The 24527-nt window shown below is 49.6% G+C and overlaps 1 protein-coding gene across 2 annotated transcripts in view; it reads left to right on the forward strand.

The window, feature by feature from the left end:
- Positions 1 to 24527, forward strand: part of LOC147098093 (glycerol-3-phosphate acyltransferase 4) — a 179910-nt gene that overhangs the window by 82038 nt on the left and 73345 nt on the right. The window contains exon 1 of one of the 2 annotated variants that reach the window (XM_085971324.1): positions 7205 to 7468. The exons of the other annotated variant lie outside the window; for it this stretch is intronic. Within the exon in view, the coding sequence (XP_085827450.1) occupies positions 7304 to 7468 (165 nt within the window). The 5' untranslated portion in view covers positions 7205 to 7303. Of the gene's footprint in view, positions 1 to 7204; positions 7469 to 24527 lie in introns of those variants that run through there. 2 annotated transcript variants of the gene reach the window in all.

Consider the following 24527-nt stretch of genomic DNA (forward strand, 5'->3'; position numbering starts at 1 on the left):
TGGTGGTTGTGAAAGGCGCTATATAAATGCAAGTCTTTCTTTCTTTGAAAAAGTTATCCAATAAGTCCCACACCTCTGCTCTTTCCCCTATAGCTCTGCAAAATTTTCCCCTTCAAGTATGTATCCAATTCCCTTTTGAAAGTTTTGAAACAGTTATTGAACTGAATTTCACAACTTGGCATGGTGGGATTTGAACTCACGACCTCTGGGTTGCTAGTCCAGTACCATAACTTCTAAGATACTCTGTTGAAAGTAGGTGAGCAGATGTCTGAGCAATGGGCACCATTATTCAGTGATGAAGTACACTTCCCTTTCAAAACCACTATCATCACCCCACTTCTCAACAACCGCACCCCCTGTTCGTGATGCCAACTCGATCCTCCCTTTCCTCTCCATGGTCCATGAACAGGCTGTCAACTCCCAGCTCCAAGCCCATCTCATCCACAATTCCCTGTCTGAATATCTCTAATCTGGCTTCCATCACTCCTGCGGCTCATCGAAGTCGTGAATGACATTCTCCGTGACTGACGGTGATGCATTCTTCTCTGCAGACTCTGGTTGACCAATGATATGGTTGACCACATCATCCTCTTCCAACACCTCTCCTCTCCTCCGTTATTGTCCAGGTTTGGTTCCACTTTTACATTTCCAATTGTGCATAGAATTTACAGCACAAAAACAGGCCTTTTGGCTCAACTGGTCTACACGAGTCTCCTCCCACGTTACTTCATGTAACCCTATCGGGATAACCTTCTATTCCTTTCTCCTTCATGTGATTATCTTGCTTCCCCTTAAAGGCATCTATGCTATTCACCTGAACTACTCCACATGGTAGCCAGTTCCACATTCTCACCACTCACCGGGTAAAGAAGTTTCTCCTGAATTCCCTGTTGGATTTATTAGTGACTATCTTACATTTATGACCAAGGTTCGCTGTAAGCTGTGCTTTGTTCTGCGCGGCCTGTTTCTTTAATGCACGGTCCCTTTAAATTTCTGCGCATGCGCGGTAGTTATGATGTAGAAGCCGGTGAGCTGCCTGCGCGGGATCTGCAGATGACTCTGCAGCTTAGCGGGAACATTGTTTATGACCCCTAGTGTTGGATTCCCCCACAAGTGGAAACATTATCTCCACGTTTACTCTATCAAACCCCTTCATCATTTTAAAGACCTCTATTAGGTCACCCCTCAGCCTTCTCTTCTAGAGAAAAGAGACCCAGCCTGTTCCAAATGTAGTCAGACTATCTCTAGTAATTGCTTTCCCTTCCCACTCCCGCACCATCACAACAACTACTATATATAGTACCTCTGAAGTTGCACAAGGATCCATCCATGGTCCCCTCCTTTTCCATCTAAATGCTGCTCTGTGGCAATATCATCTGCAGACATGTGATCGCTTTCACAATGACATCCACCTCTATCTCTCAACCTTCTATTGTCTATACTGTCCAAGATACAATTTTTGATGAGTCTCAAACAATGGGAAAACAGAAGCCATCATCTTCGGCCCCTGCCATAAACTCCGCTCACTCGCCACTGACCTCATCTCCCTCCCTGGCCATTGTCTTCGGCTGAACCAAACTGTTTACAATCTCAGCATTTTGTTCGACCCCAAGCTGAGTTTCCGAACAGACGTCCACCTCCATAACATCTCCTCCTCCACTCCCGACCTTAACCCACCGCTACTGGGACCTCCCTCCCCAACCTTAACCCACCGCTACTGGGACCTCCCTCCCCGACCTTAACCCACCGCCACTGGGACCTCCCTCCCCGACCTTAACCCACCGTCACTGGGACCTCCCTCCCCGACCTTAACCCACCGTCACTGGGGCCTCCCTCCCCGACCTTAACCCACCGCCACTGGGACCTCCCTCCCCGACCTTAACCCACCGCCACTGGGACCTCCCTCCCCGACCTTAACCCACCGCCACTGGGACCTTCCTCTCCGACCTTAACCCACCGCCACTGGGACCTCCCTCCCCGACCTTAACCCACCGCCACTGGGACCTCCCTCCCCGACCTTAACCCACCGCCACTGGGACCTCCCTCCCCGACCTTAACCCACCGCCACTGGGACCTCCCTCCCCGACCTTAACCCACCGCCACTGGGACCTCCCTCCTCGACCTTCCTCTCCGACCTTAACCCACTGCCGCGGGGACCTCCCTCCCTGACCTTAACCCACCGCCGCTGGGACTTCACAGCCCAACCTTATTGGAATTGAGGGCAAATTATTGACCTGGTTAGGAGACTGGTTGAGCTGCAGGAGACAGAGAGTAGGGATAATGGGCAGGTATGCTATTTGAGTGGACTAGTGGTGTCTCTCAGTGATCTGTGTTGGGGCCTCAACTATTCACCATATTTATTAATGACTCAAATGATGGAATAGAGAGCCACATATCCAAGTTTACTGCTGACACAAAGATAGGCGGCATTGTAAGCAGTGTAGATGGAAGCATAAAATTAAAGAGATATTAATAGATTAAGTGATTGGGCAAAACTGTGGCAAATGGATTTCAATATAGGCAAGTGTGAGGTCATCCACTTTGGACCTAAAAAGTATAGATCAGTGTATTTTCTAAATGGTGAAAGGCTAGAAGCAGTGGCGGTCCAAAGAAACTTAGGGGGTCCATGTACATAGATCATTAAAATGTCCTGGACAGGTACAGAAAATAGAGTCATTGAGTCAGCATGGCACAGAAGGAGGCCATTCGGCCCACTGAGTCCGTGCCGGCTCTCTGTATAGCAATCCAGTCAGTCCCATTCCCCCGCTCTATCCCCGGAGCCCTGCAAGTTTATTTCCCTCAAGTGCCTATCCAGTCTCCCCTTGAAAACATTGAGTGTCTCCAGTTCCATCGGCAGCGAGTTCCAGGTCCCCACCACTCGCTGCGTAAAAAAGTTTTTTCTCACATCCCCCCTGTATCTCTTGCCCAAAACCTTAAATCTGTGTCCCCTAGTACTTGTACCATCAACTAGTGGGAACAGCCTTTCCCCGTCTAGCCTATCCAAACCCGTCATAATCTTGTACACCTCTATCAAATCACCCCTCAACCTCCTTTGCTCTAATGAAAACAAATCCAGCTCCTCCAACCTGTCCTTGTAGCTAAGATCCCCCATCCCCATATATAGTACCTCTGAAGTTGCACAAGGATCCATCCATGGCCCTTTCCTTTTCCATCTAAATGCTGCTCTGTGGCAATATCATCTGCAATCAAAAGTCTAATGGAAAGCTGGCCTTTATATCTAGAGGACTAGAATACAAGGGGGTTGAAGTTATGCTGCAGCTATACAAAACCCTGGTTTGACCACACCTGGAGCACTGGGAGCAGTTCTGGGCACCACACCTCAGGAAGGATGTATTGGCCTTGGAGGGAGTGGAGCGTAGACTTACTAGAATGATACGCAGACTCCAGGGGTTAAATTACGAGGAGAGATTATACAAACTCGGGTTGTATTCCCCGTAATTTAGAAGGTTAAGGGGTGATTTGATTGAGGTTTTCAAGATAGTAAGGGGAACTGATAGGGTAGTAGAGAGAAACTATTTCCGCTGGTTGGGGAGTCTAGGACTAGGAGACATTGCCTAAAAATTAGAGCCAGGTCTTTCAGGGTGAAATTAGGAAACACTTCTACACGCAAGGAATCATAGAATCATAATAGAATAGTACTGCACAGAAGGAGGCCATTTGGCCCATCGAGTCTGCACTGGCTCTTTCGAAGAGCAATCCAGTTAGTCCCACCCCCCCGCTCTGTTTGGAAGTTTGGAACTCTCTTCCGCAAATGACAATTGATGCTAGGTCAGTCATTAAAATTTGAAGCTGAGATTGATAAATTTCAGTTAACCAAAGGTATTAAGGGATTTGGGGCAAAAGCGAGAATATGGAGTTAGGTCACAGAGCAGCCATGATCTCATTGAATGGCGGAACAGGCTCGAGGGACTGAATGACCACCTCCTGTTCCTGTGTTTCTTAACCCATGGCCGCTGGGACCTTGGTGCACGCCTTGGCCACTGGCTCTTGCCAGCCTTCCGCCCTCCCTAAAATTCAGCTCATCCCAAACTTTGCAGCCCGTATTCTACCCCGCGCCATGTCCTGCTCCGAAGGTAAAGAGTCGCTCGATACAAAGATTCCTTGGAGCAGCTGGGTGATGCTTGGCACATCCACCACTCTCCAGCTGCTTCATCGCTGGCTGCAGTGCGGCCACAGAGGGGCGCCCTATTGGAGCCCCGGCTCCTACTCTCTACTGCTAACCCTCTTCTTAAACCCCTCTCCCCTGTCTCCTCCACCTTCACCTCCGACAAGAAGTGTGAGGAGCTCATGGACTTCTTTGTCACTAAGATTGAGACCATCCGTTCAGCTGCCTCTGCCACTTCCCTTCCTTCCCCTAGCCCACCGGGCCAAACTTCCTCCAAGGTTCCCCCCTGCCCTAGCCCTGAACTCACATCTTTCTCCAGTTTTCCTCCGATCTCCCCTCATGACTGCTCCGCGCTCATCTTGTCCATGAGACCCACTTCCTGCTCCCTTGACCCTATTCCCACCAAACTGCTGACCACCCAACTTCCTTTTCTGGCTCCCATGTTAGCTGACATTGTTAATGGTTCGCTATCCTCAGGTACTGTCCCCCTCTCCCTCAAATCTGCCGTCATCACCCTTCTCCTCAAAAAAACAACCGTTGACCCCTCCATCCTTGCAAACTACCGCCCCATCTCCAATCTCCCTTTCCTCTCCAAAGTCCTTGAACGTGTTGTCGCCTCCCAAATCCATGCCCATCTTTCCCACAATTCTATGTTTGAATCCCTCCTGTTATGTTCATTAATAACTAGACATTCTTATTATGAACACAGCTAGCTTTTGCTAGTTACTTTATTGAGCCATGTGGACTAGGTACAGTATCTTGTAGAGGCTTCCATCTTGACTGCTGCCTTGTGGGTAGCCTAGCCTCATGGGTAATGTAGTCTTAATATAATGTATAGCTGGGTAGTGTAGTCTTAATACATACAGCTATATACAGCTCTACTGCTCCACCTAGTGTCCACCACAGAATGACATGTTATTGATCACTACACCTCCAATCCGGTTTCCACCCCTGCCACAGTATCAAAATGACTCTCATCAAAGTCACAAATGACATCCTTTGTGACTGTGACAAAGGTAAACTATCCCTCCTCGTCCTCCTTGACTTGTCTGCAGCCTCTGATACGGTTGACCACTCCATCCTTCTCCAACGCCTCTCTACTGTCGTCCAGCTGGCTGGGACTGCACTTGCCTGGTTCCATTCTTATCTATCTAACGGTAGCCAGAGAATCACCTGCAATGGCTTCTCTTCCCACTCCCACATCTTTACCTCTGGTGTCCCCCAAGGATCTATCCCTGGCCCCCTCCTATTTCTCATCTACATGTTGCCCCTTGGCGACATCATCCGAAAACACAGCATCACTTTCCACATGAACGCTGACGACACCCAGCTCTACCTCACTACCTCTTCTCTCGACCCCTGCACTGTCTGTAAATTGTCAGACAGCTTGTCCGACATCCAGTTCCGGATGAGCAAAAATTTTGAACAATTTCTCCGTTCCCTAGTCACTGACTCCATCCCTCTCCCTAACATCTGTCTGAGGCTGAACCACACTGTTTACAACCTTGGTGTCATATTTGACCCTGAAATGAGCTTCGGACCACATATCTGCAACATAACTAAGATCACCTATTTCCACCTCCGTAACATCGTCTGTCTCTGCCCCTGCCTCAGCTCATTCGCTGCTGAAACCCTCATCCATACCTTTGTTACTTCTAGACTTGACTATTCCAACGCACTCCTGGCTGGCCTCCCACATCCTACCCTACGTAAACTTGAGGTCATCCAAAACTTGGCTGCCCGTGTCCTAACTTGCATCAAGTCCCGTTCGCCCATCACCCCTGTGCTCGCTGACCTACATTGGCTCCCGGTTAAGCAGTACCTCGATTTCAAAATTCTCATCCTTGTTTTCAAATCCCTCCATGGCCTCGCCCCTTCCCTATCTCTGTAATCTCCTTCAGCCCCACAACCCTCCGAGATATCTGCGCTCCTCTAATTCTGCCCTCTTGAGGATCCCTGATTGTAATCGCTACACCATTGATGGCCTTCTGTTGCCTGGGCCCTAAGCTCTGGAATTCCCTGCCGCAACCTCTCCGCCTCGCTATCTCTCTTTCCTCCTTTAAGATGCTCCTTAAAACCTACCTCTTTGACCAAGCTTTTGGTCACCTGCCCCAATTTCTCCTTATGTGGCTCGGTGTCAAATGTTTTGTCTTTTAATACTGCTGTGCAGCGCCTTGGGACGCTATATAAATACAAGTTGTTGTTGTTGCTACAGCTGGCTGCAGTGCGCACTCCGGCCGCAGAGGGTCGCCCTAGTGGGCATGCGCACTCCCTTGCTGCCGTGCACGCGCACCCCGGCGCGGCCCCGCCGGCGGGTGTCGCGCGCACGCTGCGCTCCGCTGACCCGGTCGGGCGCGCGCGTCGCCGCAAGGCTCTGTGATTGGCCGGTTTGTGACGCGCGCGCGGCCGCGGGAGTAGCGGCTCGGAGACTCGGGCCGGGGGAGAGAGTCGGAGACTCGGGCCGGCGGATCGCAGCTCAAGTCGCTCCCGCGCCAGGAACAGCGGTCGGAGCAGAGCAGAGCAGCAGCCCAGGCGGCAGCGAATGAGGCCGGAGCCAGGGCCGGAGGAGACTGGCGGTGGGAGCGACGATAGGCCCGGCCTCCTGATGGATGAATAACTCGAGCCCGGGGACTCATGTGGACAGATTGATTAGACAGGCCGCGGTCTGAGGGGCGGGGCCAGTGAGGGGGTGAGGGGCGGGGCCAGTGAGGGGGTGAGGGGCGGGGCAAGTGTGGGGTGAGGGGCGGGGCCTGTGAGGGGGTGAGGGGCGGGGCCTGTGAGGGGGTGAGGGGAGGGGCCTGTTGGTTGTGAGGGGAGGGGTCAGTGAGGGGAGGGGCCTGTTGGGTGTGAGGGGAGGGGCCTGTGAGGGGAGGGGGTCAGAGGGGAGGAGCCTGTTGGGTGTGAGGGGAGGGGTCAGTGAAGGGAGGGGCCGGGCCTGTTGGGTGTGAGGGGAGGGGTCAGTGAAGGGAGGGGCCGGGCCTGTTGGGTGTGAGGGGAGGGGCCTGGCCTGTTGGGTGTGAGGGGAGGGGCCTGTTGGGTGTGAGGGGAGGGGGGTCAGTGAGGGGAGGAGCCTGTTGGGTGTGAGGGGAGGAGCCTGTGAGGGGCAGGGCCTGTTGGGTGTGAGGGGAGGGTGTCATTGAGGCGAGGGTGTCATTGAAGCGAGGGCAGGCTGGAATCATGTCGTTCCTCTTGCCCTTTGACAACCTGGTCTGTATCCTGCTCGGCATCTCACTGACTGTCTGGATCACCCTTCTACTGGTCTTCATCATCGTGCCCGCCATCTTCGGTGTGTCCTTTGGTATCCGCAAGCTCTACATGAAAACCTTGCTGAAAATCTTTGAGGTAGGTCAGGCTGGAGTGGGCCTCAGAATCGGATAATGTTTAAGCAAGGGGATGAACAGCTCTGGGACCTGGGAATGAGGGGCACACTAACTGTGCGAATGCTTAACCCATTTCCATGGAATTACTCGACTATTTTAGAGGAGGCCTTCATCCATTTATTTCAAGGGACTCTTAAAATAGCAGAGTAATTCCATGTGTGGGGGTAGGGAGGGAGCGTCTGGTTGATGATGCAGATGGTATCACAAGCTTATGGGGAAGACTAGATGACCATTGGTTCTTTTGCTGCCTGTTTTTCTATGGGGGTGTACATACACAAACCTTTGATGGTGGCAGGACAAGTCGAGAAGGCTGTTAAAAAGGCATTATTAATAGAGGGAGAGAGTACAACAGCAAGGAAGTTATGCTAAACCTTTATAAATCACTAGTTAGGCCTCAGCTGGAGTATTTTGTACAATTCTGGGCACCACACTTTAGGAAGGATGTCAGGGTCTTGGAGAAGGTGCAGAGGAGATTTACGAGAATGATTCCAGGGATGAGCGACTTCAGTTACGTGGATAGACTGGAGAAGCTGAGGTTGTTCTCCTTGGAGCAGAGAAGGTTAAGGGGAGAATTAATAGTGGTTTTCAGAATCATGAAGGGGTCCAGTGGCAGAAGGGTCGATAACCAGCGGTCACAGATTTAAGGTAATTGGCAGGGCTATGGGGAAAGAGCAGGAGGAGTGGGACTAATTGGATAGCTCTGTCAAAGAGCCGGCACAGGCACGATGGGCTGAATGGCCTCCTGTGGTGTATCATTCTGATTCTATGGTATGTTGGTTTGTATGAATGGATGAAGTGAGCTTACTCGAAGATTATACAGCGTGACACCAAGGCACGTGCCTTACACTACACTAGAGTGCCTTGCTGGTTATTACTGGGAATTCTGTACATTGTCCTGGTGTAAGTGTGAATGTTTCACACTATGTTGATTTGAACTGAAAAATCACCCAGCAGCACACTTCTAGATTGTGTTTTGTCTGCAGAGTCTTTTCAGCCGTACGACACTCGGGTGAAGTACTGGTCCTTACAGGTTTGCCACTGATAATGGGAGCAATTAAGAGGCAATAAGAAATGCATTGAAGCATATTGATTTTAAGCCAGATTTTCCTTGTTGCCATAAACTAATTATGTGCTGCCAATGGATTTGGTGTAGTTGTTTTAAACTGTTCCGGTGGCATAACAAAAACTTCAAGCAGCTAATGAATATTGGAAAGAAAACGTACATTTATATAGCGCCTTTCGCGACCTCGGGACATCCCGTTAGTGTTATAACGGTTATCGAGATAGTGAAAGTGTGTACTAGTGTTTAAACTGCAACTAATATCTGATGGAGGTGTTTAAAACTATGAAGGGACAGGGCACAGTGATGGAGCAGTTTAGAACAAGGGGATGGCACGGATATAAGATTAAATGTCAAAGATTTAGGACAGTGAGCAGGAGGAACTCTTTTCCACAGAGGGTTGTGAGGCTGTGGAATGAGTTAGTGGTGGAAGCCGTAACATTTAAGACTAGGTTAGATAGGTGGTTGAAAGAAAAGGGGGATAAAGGGCTCTGGGAACAGGAACGGCGCATGGGATTAGGACTACAGTTTATCTGGAGGATAAACACCATCACGGACTGGTTGTGGCCAAGCAGCCTGTCTCTGCCTTATCATTTCTGTGTCATTATGTGTCGGGCTTCAGATCACTTCAATAGAATCAAAAGAGCACCGAAGGAGGCCATTCAGCCCATCGCTCCTGAACCATTTCTCTGACAGAGCAATCCATTCAGTCCCATTCCCTGTTCTTCCCTCTCCTAAATTAGTCTTTTTCAATATTTCTCCACTTCCCTTTTAAAAGCTGTTCCCGATCCTGCTGTCACCACTGTATTGTGCTGGGAATTCCACGTCTAAACCCTCTGTGTAAAATAAATAAATCATTCGAACCGCTCCTTTTGGTGATCAGAAATTGATGTCCTTCAGTTATCAACTCGCCGACCATTGAAAATATGGTTTGCCCGATTTGCCCCATCAAAACCGCTCATAATTTTCAACCCCTCTATCAGATCTCCACTAATGGAAAGAGCTCCGGTTTCTTCATCTCTCCTCATAACAAAACCCTTTTTCTCTCTGGCATCATAGTGCGTTTCTTGTGCACTCTTTCAATTCCACTACCGTCCTTTCTAAAGTAAGGCACGTAAAAGTGACAATATTCTACACTGCAGTTTAATCAATGTTTTGTGCAGGTTTAGTATATCTTTCCTTTTGGACTCTATACACCTATTTATAAACCCTGTGATCCCATCTGCTGTTTTAATAGATTTGTTAACTTATCTTCCCACTTTTCAAGATTTCCTCCTCATAGAATGGTTACAGCACAGAAGGAGGCCATTCGGCCTGTCGAGCCCGTGCCGGCTCTCTGCGAGAGCCCTTCAGCTAGTCTCACTCCCCCGCCCTTTCCCCGTAGCCCTGCAAATTGTTTTCCTTCAAGTACTTATCCAACTCCCTTTTGAAAGCAGTGATTGAATCTGCCTCCACCACCCTTTCAGGCAGTGCATTCCAGATCCTAACCACGCGCTGCGTAAAAAAGTTTTTCCTCATGTCGTCTTTGGTTCTTTTTCCAATCACCTTAAATCTGTGTCCGCTGGTTCTCGAACCTTCCGCCAATGGGAACAGTTTCTCTCTATCTACTCTGTCCAGACCCCTCATGATTTTGAACACCTCTATCAAATCTCCTCTCAACCTTCTCTGCTCCAAGGAGAACAACCCCAGCTTCTCCAGTCTATCCACGTAACTGAAGTCCCTCATCCCTGGAATCATTCTCGTAAATCTTTTCTGCACCTTCTCTAAGGCCTTCACATCCTTCCTAAAGTGCGGTGCCCAGAATTGGACACAATACTCTAGTTGAGGCCAAACCAGTGTTTTATAAAGCTTCATCATAATTTCCACGCTTTTATACTCTGTACCTCTATTCATGCAGCCCAGGATCGAGTAAGCTTTTTTAACAGCTTTCTCAACCTGCCTTGCCACCTTCAATGATATGTGAACAAATACCCCCAGGTCTCTCTGTTCCTGCACCCCTCGATTTGTGCCCATATACCCCCAGGTCTCTCTGTTCCTGCACCCCTCGATTTGTGCACACATACCCCCGGGTCTCTCTGTTCCTGCACCCCTCGATTTGTGCACACATACCCCCGGGTCTCTCTGTTCGTGCACCCCTCGATTTGTGCACACATACCCCCGGGTCTCTCTGTTCCTGCACCCCTCGATTTGTGCACACATACCCCCGGGTCTCTCTGTTCGTGCACCCCTCGATTTGTGCACACATACCCCCGGGTCTCTCTGTTCCTGCACCCCTCGATTTGTGCACACACACCCCCAGGTCTCTCTGTTCCTGCACCCCTCGATTTGTGCACACATACCCCCAGGTCTCTCTGTTCCTGCACCCCTCGATTTGTGCACACACACCCCCAGGTCTCTCTGTTCCTGCACCCCTCGATTTGTGCACACATACCCCCAGGTCTGTCTGTTCGTGCACCCCTCGATTTGTGCACTCATACCCCCAGGTCTCTCGGTTCCTGCACCCCTCGATTTGTGCACACATACCCCCGGGTCTCTCTGTTCCTGCACCCCTCGATTTGTGCACACATACCCCCAGGTCTCTCTGTTCGTGCACCCCTCGATTTGTGCACATATACCCCCAGGTCTCTCTGTTCCTGCACCCCTCGATTTGTGCACACACACCCCCAGGTCTCTCTGTTCCTGCACCCCTCGATTTGTGCACACACACCCCCAGGTCTCTCTGTTCGTGCACCCCTCGATTTGTGCACTCATACCCCCAGGTCTCTCTGTTCGTGCACCCCTCGATTTGTGCACACATACCCCCCGGTCTCTCTGTTCCTGCACCCCTCGATTTGTGCACACATACCCCCGGGTCTCTCTGTTCCTGCACCCCTCGATTTGTGCACACATACCCCCAGGTCTCTCGGTTCCTGCACCCCTCGATTTGTGCACACATACCCCCAGGTCTCTCGGTTCCTGCACCCCTTGATTTGTGCACAATACCCCCTGGTCTCTCTGTTCCTGCACCCCTCGATTTGTGCACAATACCCCCAGGTCTCTCTGTTCCTGCACCCCTCGATTTGTGCACACACACCCCCAGGTCTCTCGGGCCATGCATCCCTCGATTTGTGCACATATACCCCCAGGTATCTCGGTTCATGCACCCCTCGATTTGTGCACACATACCCCCAGGTCTCTCTGTTCCTGCACCCCTCGATTTGTGCACACTACCCCCAGGTCTCTCTGTTCCTGCACCCCTCGATTTGTGCACACATACCCCCAGGTCTCTCTGTTCCTGCACCCCTCGATTTGTGCACAATACCCCCAGGTCTCTCTGTTCCTGCACCCCTCGATTTGTGCACACATACCCCCAGGTCTCTCTGTTCGTGCACCCCTCGATTTGTGCCCATATACCTCCAGGTCTCTCTGTTCCTGCACCCCTCGATTTGTGCACACATACCCCCGGGTCTCTCTGTTCCTGCACCCCTCGATTTGTGCACACATACCCCCAGGTCTCTCTGTTCGTGCACCCCTCGATTTGTGCCCATATACCCCCAGGTCTCTCTGTTCCTGCACCCCTCGATTTGTGCACACATACCCCCAGGTCTCTCTGTTCCTGCACCCCTCGATTTGTGCACACACACCCCCAGGTCTCTCTGTTCATGCACCCCTCGATTTGTGCACACACACCCCCAGGTCTCTCTGTTCGTGCACCCCTCGATTTGTGCACACATACCCCCAGGTCTCTCTGTTCATGCACCCCTCGATTTGTGCACACACACCCCCAGGTCTCTCTGTTCGTGCACCCCTCGATTTGTGCACACATACCCCCGGGTCTCTCGGGCCATGCACCCCTCGATTTGTGCACACATACCCCCAGGTCTCTCTGTTCCTGCACCCCTCGATCTGTGCACAATACCCCCAGGTCTCTCTGTTCATGCACCCCTCGATTTGTGCACACACACCCCCAGGTCTCTCTGTTCCTGCACCCCTCGATTTGTGCACACATACCCCCAGGTCTCTCTGTTCCTGCACCCCTCGATTTGTGCACACATACCCCCAGGTCTCTCTGTTCATGCACCCCTCGATTTGTGCACACATACCCCCGGGTCTCTCTGTTCCTGCACCCCTCGATTTGTGCACACACACCCCCAGGTCTCTCGGTTCCTGCACCCCTCGATTTGTGCACACATACCCCCAGGTCTCTCTGTTCCTGCACCCCTCGATTTGTGCACACATACCCCCAGGTCTCTCTGTTCGTGCACCCCTCGATTTGTGCACACACACCCCCAGGTCTCTCTGTTCGTGCACCCCTCGATTTGTGCACACATACCCCCAGGTCTCTCTGTTCATGCACCCCTCGATTTGTGCACACACACCCCCAGGTCTCTCTGTTCGTGCACCCCTCGATTTGTGCACACATACCCCCGGGTCTCTCTGTTCCTGCACCCCTCAATTTGTGCACAATACCCCCAGGTCTCTCTGTTCCTGCACCCCTCGATTTGTGCACACATACCCCCAGGTCTCTCTGTTCCTGCACCCCTCGATTTGTGCACACATACCCCCAGGTCTCTCTGTTCCTGCACCCCTCGATTTGTGCACACACACCCCCAGGTCTCTCTGTTCGTGCACCCCTCGATTTGTGCACACACACCCCCAGGTCTCTCTGTTCATGCACCCCTCGATTTGTGCACACACACCCCCAGGTCTCTCTGTTCGTGCACCCCTCGATTTGTGCACACACACCCCCGGGTCTCTCTGTTCCTGCACCCCTCGATTTGTGCACACACACCCCCAGGTCTCTCTGTTCGTGCACCCCTCGATTTGTGCACAGATACCCCCAGGTCTCTCGGGCCATGCACCCCTCGATTTGTGCACACATACCCCCAGGTCTCTCGGGCCATGCACCCCTCGATTTGTGCACACATACCCCCAGGTCTCTCAGGCCATGCACCCCTCGATTTGTGCACACATACCCCCAGGTCTCTCGGGCCATGCACCCCTCGATTTGTGCACACATACCCCCAGGTCTCTCGGGCCATGCCCCCTTTAGCATTCTACCCTTTAGTTTATATTCCCTCTCCCCATTCTTTCTACCAAAATGAATCACTTTGCACTTTTCTGTGTTAAATTTCATCTACCACGTGTCTGCCCATTCCACCAGCCTGTCTGTGCCCTTTTAAGAAATGAGAGCAGGAGTCGGCCATTCGGCCCCTCGAGCCTGCTCCGCCATTCAATAAGATCACAGCTGATCATCGACCTCAGCTCCACTTTCCCGCCCGATCCCCATATCCCTTGATTCCCCTGGAGTCCAACAATCTCTCGATCTCAGCCTTGAATATACTCAAGGACTCAGCATTCACAGCCCTCTGGGGCAGAGAATTCCAAAGATTCACAACCCTGAGTGAAGAAATTCCTCCTCATCTCAGTCTTAAATGGCCGACCCCTTATCCTGAGACTATGGCCCCTAGTTCTAGACTCTCCAGCCGGGGGAAACAACCTCTCAGCATCTACCCTGTCAATCCTCCTCAGAATCTTGTATGTTTCAATGAGATCACCTCTCATTCTTCTAAACTCCAGAGAGTATAGGCCCATTCTACACAATCTCTCTTCATAGGACAGCCCTCTCATCCCAGGAATCAATCTAGTGAACCTTCGCTGCACCGCCTCCAAGGCAAGTATATCCTTCCTTAGATAAGGAGACCAAAACTGTGCCCAGTACTCCAGGTGTGGTCTCACCAAGGCCCTGTACAATTGTAACAAGACTTCCTTACTCTGAAACTCCAACCCCCCTTGCAATAAAGGCCAACATGCCATTTGCCTTCATTATTGCTTGCTGTATCTACATTCTAGCTTTCTGTGTTTCTTGCATGAGGACACCCAAATCTCTCTGAGCACCAACAATTGAAAATTTCTCACTATTTAAAAAATATTCTATTTTTATATTCTTCCCATCAAAGTGAATCACCTCACATTTCCCCACATTACACTCCATCTGCCACCTTACTGCCCACTCACTCAGTCTATCTATATCCCTTTGCAGACTCTGTGTTCTCCTCACAGCTTATTGTCCCACCTCGCTTTGTATCATCAGCAAACTTGGATACATTTCACTCGGTCCCTTCATCTAGGTCATTAATATAGATTGTAAATAGCTGAGGCCCCAACACTGATCCTTGCGGCACCCCACTAGTTACAGCCTGCCAACCTGAAAAAGACCCGTTTATCCCTACTCTCTGTTTTCTGTCCGTTAACCAATCCTCTATCCATGCTACTATATTACCCCCAACCCCATGAGCCTTAATCTTGTGTAATAACCTTTTATGTGGCACCTTATTGAATGCATTTTGGAAATCCAAATATACTACATCCACTGGTTCCCCTTTATCTACCCTGCTAGTTACATCCTCAAAAAACTCTAATAAATTTGTCAAACACGATTTCCCTTTCATAAAACCATGTTGACTCTGCCTAATCATGTTATGATTTTCTAAGTGCCCTGATACCACTTCCTTAACAATGGATTCCAGCATTTTCCCGACGACTGATGTCAGGCTAACTGGCCTGGAGTTCCCTGTTTTTTCTCTCCCTCCTTTCTTAAATAGCGGTGTTACATATGTGACCTTCTAATCCGCTGAGACCATTCCAGAATCTAGGGAATTTTGAAAGATCAAAACCAATGCATCCGATATCTCTTCAGCCACCTCTTTTCGAACCCTAGGATGTAGGCCATCAGGTCCAGGGGATTTATCGGCTTTTAGTCCCATTAGTTTCTCTCGTACTTTTTCTCTGCTTATATTAATTACGTTAAGTTCCTCACCCTCGTTAGACCCTTGGTACCCCACCATTTTTGGTATGCTTTTTGTGTCTTCTACTGTGAAGACAGATACAAAATACTTGTTTAACGATTCTGTCATTTCCTTATTCCCCATCATAATTTCTCCTGTCTCAGCCTCTAAGGGACCAGTGTTTACTTTTGCTACTCTCTTCCTTTTTACATACTTGTAGAAGCTCTTACAATCTGCTTTTATATTTCTTGCTAGTTTTCTTTCATTCTATTTTTTCACTTTATCAATTTTTTGGTCAACCTTTGCTGGTTTCTGAAACTCTCCCAATCCTCAGGCTTACTATTATTCTTTGTAACATTTATAAGCTTCTTCTTTCAATCTAATGCTATCCTTAACTTCTTTAGTTAGCCACGGTTGGATCACTTTTCCCCTGGAGTTTTTGTTTCTCAATGGAATGTATTTTTGTTGAGAATTATGAAATATTTCTTTAAATGCTAGCCACTGTTTATCTACCGCCATACCTTTTAATCTATTTTTCTAATTTACCTTGGCCAACTCGCCCCTCATACCTATGTAATTGTCTTTATTTTAGTTTAAGACTCTAGTTTCGGACTTAGGCAAGTCACTCTCAAAATTAATGTGAACTTCTATCATATTATGATCACTCTGCCCCAGAGGATCCTTTACTATGAGATTGCTAATTAACCCTGTCTCATTACACAATACAAGATCTAAAATAGCCTGTTTGAAGTCTATCACTACCCTTCTCGCTGTTCACTATACTTCCAAGTTTTATGTCATCTGCAGATTTTGACATTGTGCCCTGTACACTCACATCCAAGTCATTAATTAATCCACACTCGTCCAAGTGACTGTTAATTTTGTCCCTGATTAATGTTTCTAAAAGCGTCCCTACTACCGAGGTTAAACTGACTGACCTGTAGTTGCTGGGTTTATCTTTACACCCTTCTTTGAACAAGGGTGTAACATTTGCAATTCCCCAGTCCTCTGGCACCACCCCTGTTTCTAAGGAGGATTGGAAGATTATGGCCAGTACCTTCACGATTCCTTCCTTCACTTCCCTCAGCGTCCTAGGATGCATCCCATCTGGTCCTGGTGACTTATCTACTTTAAGTACAGCCAGCCTTTCTAGTACCTCTTTATCAATTTTTATCCCATCTAGTATCTCCTCTACCTCCTCTTTCACTATGTCTGTGGCAGCATCTTCTTCCTTGGTGAAGACAGATGCAAAGTACTCATTTATCTCCTCAGCCATACCCTCTGCCTACATGCGTAGGTCTCCTTTTTGGTCCCAAATCAGCCTCACCCCTCCTCTTATTACCCATTTATATTTATATGCCTATAATAGACTTTTGGATTACCTTTTATGTTAGCTGCCATTCTATTCTCATACCCTCTCTTTGCCCCTCTTATTTGCTTTTTCACTTCTCCTCTGAACTTTCTATATTCAGCCTGATTCTCACTTGTATTCTCAACCTGACATTTGTCATAAGCGCTCTTTTTCTGCTTCATCTTACTCTCTATCTCTTTCGTCATCCAGGGAGCTCGGACTTTAGTTGCCCTATTTTTCCCCCTAGTGGGAATGTACCTCGACTGTACCCGAACTATTTCCTCTTTAAAGGCAGCCCATTGTTCCATTTGAGTTTTGCCTGCCAATCTTTGGTTCCAGTTTACACAGGCCGGATCCGTTCACATCCCACTGAAATTTGCCTTCCTCCAATTAAGTATTTTTACTCTAAATTGCACCCTGTCCTTTTCCATAGCTAATCTAAACCTTATGATACTATGATCACTGTTCCCTAAATGTTCTTCTACTGACACTTGCCCTACTTGACCCACCTCATTCCCCAGAATCAGATCCAGCAATGCCTCCTTCCTCGCTGGGCTGGAAACATACTGATCAAGAAAGTTCTCCTCAACACACTTCAGAAATTCTTCCCTCCCTCTCTGCCCTTTGAACTACTACTATCCCAGTCTATATTATGATAGTTGAAGCCCCCCATTATCACTACTCTATAGTTGTCTCCTTATCTAAGGAAGGATATACTTGCCTTAGAGGCGGTGCAACGAAGGTTCACTAGATTGATTCCTGGGATGAGAGGGCTGTCCTATGAGCAGAGATTGAGTAGAATGGGCCGCTACTCTCTGGAGTTTAGAAGAATGAGAGGTGATCTCATTGAAACATAAGATTCTGAGGGGGATTAACAGGGTAGATGCTGAGAGGCTGTTTCCTGTTGCTGGAGAGTCTAGAACTAGGGGGCATAATCTCAAGATAAGGGGTCGGCCATTTAAGACTGAGATGAGGAGGAATTCCTTCACTCAGGGTTGTGAATCTTTGGAATTCTCTACCCCAAAGGGCTGTGGAGGCTCAGTCGCTGAGTATATTCAAGGCTGAGATCGATAGATTTTTGGACTCCAGGGGAATCAAGGGATCTGGAGATCGGGCGGGAAAGTGGAGTTGAGGTCAATGATCAGCCATGATCTTATTGAATGGCGGAGCAGGCTCGAGGGGCCGAATGGCCGACTCCTCTTATTTCTTATGCTGCATCTCTCTGTAATTTCTCTGCAAATTTGCCCCTCCATATTTTTCCCAATAGTTGGTGGCCTATAGAATACACCTAGTAGTGTAATGGCCCTTCTATTTGTTAACTCTAGCCATATAGATTCTGTCCTTGACCCCTCCAGGACATCCTCTCTCCAGCACTGTAACATTCTCCTTAACCAATACTGCCACCCACCTCCTAGCGTTCCTTCCCTATCTTTCCTGAATACATATATCCAGGTGTATTTAATACCCAATCCTGCCCTTTTTTGAGCCAGGTCTCCGTTATTGCCACTATTTGCGCCTGCAGCTCACCAACCTTGTTTATTATGCTTTGTGCGTTCACATAAATACCCCGTAAACATATCTTAGACCATCCTGTGTTCTCTTAGTCTGACCCCACCTAATCTTACTTTCTCTACGCCTTTTAACGTTTTAAAAGGGGTCCATAGTGAGGGGACATGGGTCTGTGCCTGCAGGAAAAGAAAAATTCGGACCATTAATTCTAGTAATTATTTGTATTGAAATTGGGACCTTTCACTTGCTGTGTGGCGTGATTGTATGTACGAACAAGTTTTGCGCATGCGCATCACTGGGGGTGGAGCCTAAACACTGTCCCACCCCTGTTGGAGCCGCGCGCGCACAGCCGACATTACAGCTCAGCATGCACCCCGATGTTCCAAACACGCATGCAGGGCTGCGGCCTACAGCCTGAACCATGTTTCTCTCTGTGGCGATCAGGGGAGAAGAGGTCAGGAACTCCCGGGGAGAAGAGGTCAGGAACTCCCGGGGAGACGAGGTCAGGAACTCCCGGGGAGACGAGGCCAGGAACTCCCGGGGAGACGAGGTCAGGAACTCCCGGGGAGACGAGGCCAGGAACTCCCGGGGAGAAGAGGCCAGGAACTCCCGGGGAGAAGAGGCCAGGGGGGTGGGGTGGGGTAGGGGGGTGGGGTGGGGTGAGAGTGGGCCAGGAGCTGGGGGTGGGGGCGGGGGAAGCACGGGGGAAACAGTGGGAATTGGGGAGGAACAAGATCTAGGTCTAAAGGGGGGGTTGAGAGCGAGGACGTGATGCAGATGGGAAGACCGATCACGTTTTCCACCCCCCCACCCTCTTTACACCCGCACCATGTTCTCCCTCTCCTCCCCCCGAGAGCTGGATCACGCTCTTGACCATGCTCGGCAGTGAGTTGATTTCTTGGAAAGCCCGGCGCATGTGCGGCAAGCAATATCAATGGACTGGGCGAAATCTGGAAGTCATGACCACTGTCACAATTCACTTTGTACCCAATAAGCCTGTTAACAATCTGCGACCCCCACACAATGCTGCATTAGTCACCGCAGCTCTCACCCAGAGTGATTAGAGACAGTGTGGGTACTTCCGGTTTTTGGTTGACCCGTGATGTCGTCCTGTGCGTGAGCCAGGCCACTGGATGTCATTCTCAGCGCATGCTGAAAATCTATGGCTCCGCTAGTGATGTCACTTGCAATGACGTCGCCCTCATCTGTTCTCATTAAATGAAATGCACCTCGCTAAACCAACCTTTGCAGCTCAAGTTATGTAAAATCGTCACTGCTGTGGGTTTCACTCGGCAAATCAGGCATTTACGGAACGAGAAACCGAGTTAACGTTTCACGTTCTGATGAAAGGTCATCGACCTGAAACATTAACTGTGTTTCTCTCCCCACAGATGCTGCCTGACTTGCTGAGCATTTCCAGCATTTTATGTTCGATCACTCAACTGATGCTTGCGAGGAGGCCGGCAGGGCAGGCTGTGCGTGGCTGTATGAGAGTTATCTTCCTTTTCTAGGTGACCACATTAACAGGTAGATGCCACTGTCGCGGCCGCACTGGAGTAGCTTGGCTTGGGGGAGCCCGCCTGTGACAATGACTGGATCAAATTACACATTGCAGAAACTTTGAATTACTCTCCAGCAGGCAGGATCAAATTACACATTCCAGACCAACTGTTGGGTGTGTCTTGCAATGTTCCCTTTAATTATTTTTGGGTGCGCGTGGCCCATTCAAAATACCGTGCATGTGTGGTTTTTCCAATTTAAAAGCCAGTGAGCTGGCTGCGCGGGAGCTGCAGAGCGCTGCGCGGCCACGCAGCTTAAAGGGAAGATTGGTGGCCTGTCCTCCAAAGGCACCAATCTGAAATCTGGTCTAATTGTGGTGCAAATAACCGCAGTCCTTGTTGTGTGATAGCAGCAATAACCCTGCCCTCGATGTTGTTCCTGCTGGCGGGCAGGCGGGCAAAGGAGCACTAACTAACCGGCTATGTCACAATCACATTGACCGACGAGCCATGAATCGAGGCACGAGCGGCAAATCTGCTGATGCTATGGTTGAAGGAGCAGTGGGCTACAAATAGTTCTTTTGAGGTGTGTTCCGAGTGCTGTTAATGCAACACTAAATATATCATCCATTAACACCCAAAGACCTGTAATATAATCTTGGTTCTAGTTTTTATAAGGGCAAAGTTGCAATCTTTTAACAATTATCTGAATTGAGAGATTAGATAACAGCTTTGAACAAGCTCCCTGTTTTACAGTACAGCACAGATTGTTACATTGAGAGTCGGAGACAGTTGCTCCTGTTATTATTTGTGTGATGGCAGTAGCTGCTCTTGTGTCCAACATTCTTTGATTAAATGAGGCTATTGATGCATTTATTTACAGTATTATGAAAGATTCTGTCATTTGTTAAGCATGGATGAGGGTTTCAGAAGCAGATGGCCGGAGGCAAACGATATTCTAGAGATAGAAGTAGGCGGTCTTTGTGTTGCAGAGGATGTGGTGTTGGAAGCTCAGCTCAGGGTCAAGTGGGACGTTGAGGTTCTGTTGGTTCAACTGAGACAGCGGGCAGGGAGGGGGATAGAATCGGTGGTGAAGGGATGGAGGGTCTGGTCTTCCCAGTGTTTAACTGGAGGAAATTGCGGCTCATCCAGCACTGGATTTAGGGCAATTGGTCTGACAATACAGAGGCGGTAGACGGGTGGAGGGCTAAACAGGTGGTGGAGAGGTGGCGCTGGATGTTATCCGTATACATGTGAATAAGGAAGAAAAGAAAGAACTTCTATATTTATATAGCAACTTTCATGACCTGAAGATGACCGAAAGCGCTTTAAAGCTAATGAAGTACTTTTGAAGTGTAGTCAATGTTGTAATGTAGGAAACCGGCAACAAATTTGCGCACAGCAAGATCCCAAAACAGCAATGAGATGATGACCAGATAATGGTTTTTAGCGAGGTTGATTGAGGGCTAAATATTGGCCAGGGCCCCGGGGAGAACTCCATGCTCTTCTTTCAATAGTGCCGTGGGACCTTCTGCATCCACCCGAGAGAGCAGAGAGGTTTGACGTCTCATCTGGAAGATGGCACCTCCGACAGTGCAGTACTCCCTCAGTACTGCCCCTCCGACAGTGCAGCGCTCCCTCAGTACTGCCCCTCCGACAGTGCAGCGCTCCCTCAGTACTGCCCCTCCGACAGTGCAGCGCTCCCTCAGTACTGCCCCTCCGACAGTGCAGCGCTCCCTCAGTACTGCCCCTCTGACAGTGCAGCGCTCCCTCAGTCCTGCCTCCCCGACAGTGCAGCGCTCCCTCAGTACTGCCTCCCCGACAGTGCAGCGCTCCCTCAGTACTGCCCCTCCGACAGTGCAGCGCTCCCTCAGTACTGCCCCTCCGACATTGCAGCGCTCCCTCAGTACTGCCCCTCCGACAGTGCAGCGCTCCCTCAGTACTGCCTCCCCGACAGTGCAGCGCTCCCTCAGTACTGCCCCCCCGACAGTGCGGCGCTCCCTCAGTACTGCCCCTCCGACAGTGCAGCAGTCCCTCAGTTCTGCCCCTCCGACAGTGCAGCGCCCTCTCAGGACTGCACTGGAGTGTCAGCCTGGATTATGTGCCGAAGTTCTTGGAATGGGACTTGAACCCACAACATTCTGACTAGAGACGAGAGTAATACCCACTGTGGCACGGGTGACACTAGACACTGGAATTTGACCCTGGATAATGCTGCCAAGGGCAGCTTACAGATGTGGAAGAGGAGGGAGCCAAGAATAGATCAATAAATAATTTAACAGGCAAAAACACTTCATTTTGTCACAATCATCATTCTGACAAACCATTGGTAGTGGAGATAATCGGGTAACTCTTAAGTATTTGATGCTCAAATTGGAGTTTGTGGTTGTGTTACGATATTTAGAAACATAGAATAATACAGCACAGAAGGAGGCCATTCAGCCCATGGAGCCTGTGCCAGCCCTTTGGTCGAGCTATCCAACTAGAATATATATCACAAAGAGCAGTGGTCCTAATACTGACCCCTGGGGAACACCACTGTACACTTACCTCCAGCCTGAAAAACAACCCTTAACCACTATTCCCTTAGTCCATTTTGCACTCTCACTGCCACGGTCTCTTTAATCCAATGGGCTTTAATTTTGCTGTGGTACTTTGTCAGACGCCTTTTGATAGTCCATATACACAACATCAACCGCATTACCCTCATCGATGTCTCTTAACTAATGTTCTTGGGCAGGAATCGGATTCTCCTGCTGTTGTACTGAGAGCTCTGTAATCAATCTCAGTACTTCTAGGCATGTCCTGCTCTCCAACAAGCTCCACAGCCAGATTCTTTGCAATGTGTTGTGTGCACAGCAGTTCTAGTGCTCCCTCAATCTGGGTGCAGCGTTGGAGATACACAAGAGGATAGACAAAGTTCTAGTTAATGAAAACACTGCTGGGGTTCTATTAACAGGCTTACATTGCCCTTCACAGGGCTCCAGACAAGAGTCCCTGGTCTGCTGGGCATTAAACAGTGAGCAGAAGGACTAAGTTATGACAGCTGTGATGATTGTTGAAATGTGGTTACCTATGATTAGTGTCATTCTTGACTGATGTCTAGTTATACACTACACTGGTTTGGAGAGGTATTAGAGTGGTTAGTCGAACGCATTTGGCTGAACCATCAGTGCACAATACCGTGGCATGTCACTGATCTCTCCCAGCGGCTTTTGTCCTACCCTTACACGAGTGATTTTATTTCTCTCTCTTTATGTCTCTCCTGCTGCTGTGAGCAACATTCCGGTTGCGTGCTCCCGATAAGTGTAAGGACAAGCTTAGAGTGGCCCTGAGGTGATTTACTGTCCCGTTTCTCCCTGCATGGGCGTCCTTTGTCCTGGACTTCATAGTTTCCTGTTGTGAGCTGCTGGAGTTTGAGGCACAAATCTACATTCTTAACACCTTATGCCACAGAAAATTGTTACAGCAACGCACTTAGATCACCTTGATCTGTAAAAGGTTTAAACTGACCTTTTGGAGTACTTGAATATTTCTATTGCAACACAGACATTTTGCTGGTTAATGTTAAATTAGCCTCCTTAAAGGGCATCTAACTCGGAGAAATGTGTTACTGCCCGGTAAATGCTGCTGTATTTGTCAAGCCTTCAATGGTTTGCAGGAAATCTTTTACATCTCAATCTCGATATCGGTTACTGAACAGCTGTCACCTGTTTGGTTTAACTGTTCGTACAGATCCTGTTGGCAGTTGTCATCGGCAAAAACGACATCAGAGCCTAATCACGCCGGCTTTATGCTTCTGCGTTCAGCTGTCTACAGCTCTACAGACACTTGGTTAATGCCAGTCCAAAACATACCTGGTTTAAGTGTAGGTTTCCAGCAACTGAATCCCATCTTCTTCACTCTGATTGTAAAGAATTTTAGTGGAGCAAATGTTCATTCACCCTGTACAGTGCACCTGCACTGCCAGAGGGTCAGTACTGAGGGAGCACTGCACTGTCGGAGGGCAGTACTGAGGGAGCGCTGCACTGTCGGAGGGGCAGTACTGAGGGAGCGCAGCACTGTCGGAGGGGAGTACTGAGGGAGCGCTGCACTGTCGGAGGGGAGTACTGAGGGAGCGCTGCACTGTCGGAGGGGCAGTACTGAGGGAGCGCAGCACTGTCGGAGGAGCAGTACTGCGGGAGTGCTGCACTGTCGGAGGGGCAGTACTGAGGGAGTGCTGCACTGTTGGAGGGTCAATATTGAGGGAGCGCTGCACTGTCGGAGGGGCAGTACTGAGGGAACGCTGCACTGTCGGAGGGGCAGTACTGAGGGAGCACTGCACTGTCGGAGGGGCAGTACTGAGGGAGCACTGCACTGTCGGAGGTCAGTATTGAGGGAGCACCGCACTGTCGGAGGGGCAGTACTGAGGGAGCACTGCACTGTCGGAGGGGCACTACTGAGGGAGCGCTGCACTGTTGGAGGGGCAGTACTGAGGGAGCGCTGCACTGTCGGAGGGGCAGTACTGAGGGAGCACTGCGCTGTCGGAGGGGCAGTACTGAGGGAGTGCTGCACTGTCGGAGGGGCACAGGAACAGCAGTAGGCCATTTTGCCCCTCTAGCCTGTTCTGCCATTCAATGAGATCATGGTTAACCTATATCCCTTAATACCATTAGTTAACAAAAATCTGTCAGTCTCAGATTTAACATTAACAATTGATCCAGCATCAATTGCTGTTGCGGAAGAGAGTTCCAAACTTTTACCACCTTTGCATGTAGAAGTGTTTCCTAACTTCACTCCTGAAAGGCTTGGATCTAATTTTTAGGCTATGTCCCCTAGTCCTAGACTCCCCAACC

Source organism: Somniosus microcephalus, chromosome 30 (genome assembly GCF_052327205.1).
Source record: "Somniosus microcephalus isolate GS21.2 chromosome 30, FLI_Smic_1.0, whole genome shotgun sequence".
NCBI classification, from domain to species: Eukaryota; Metazoa; Chordata; class Chondrichthyes; order Squaliformes; family Somniosidae; genus Somniosus; species Somniosus microcephalus.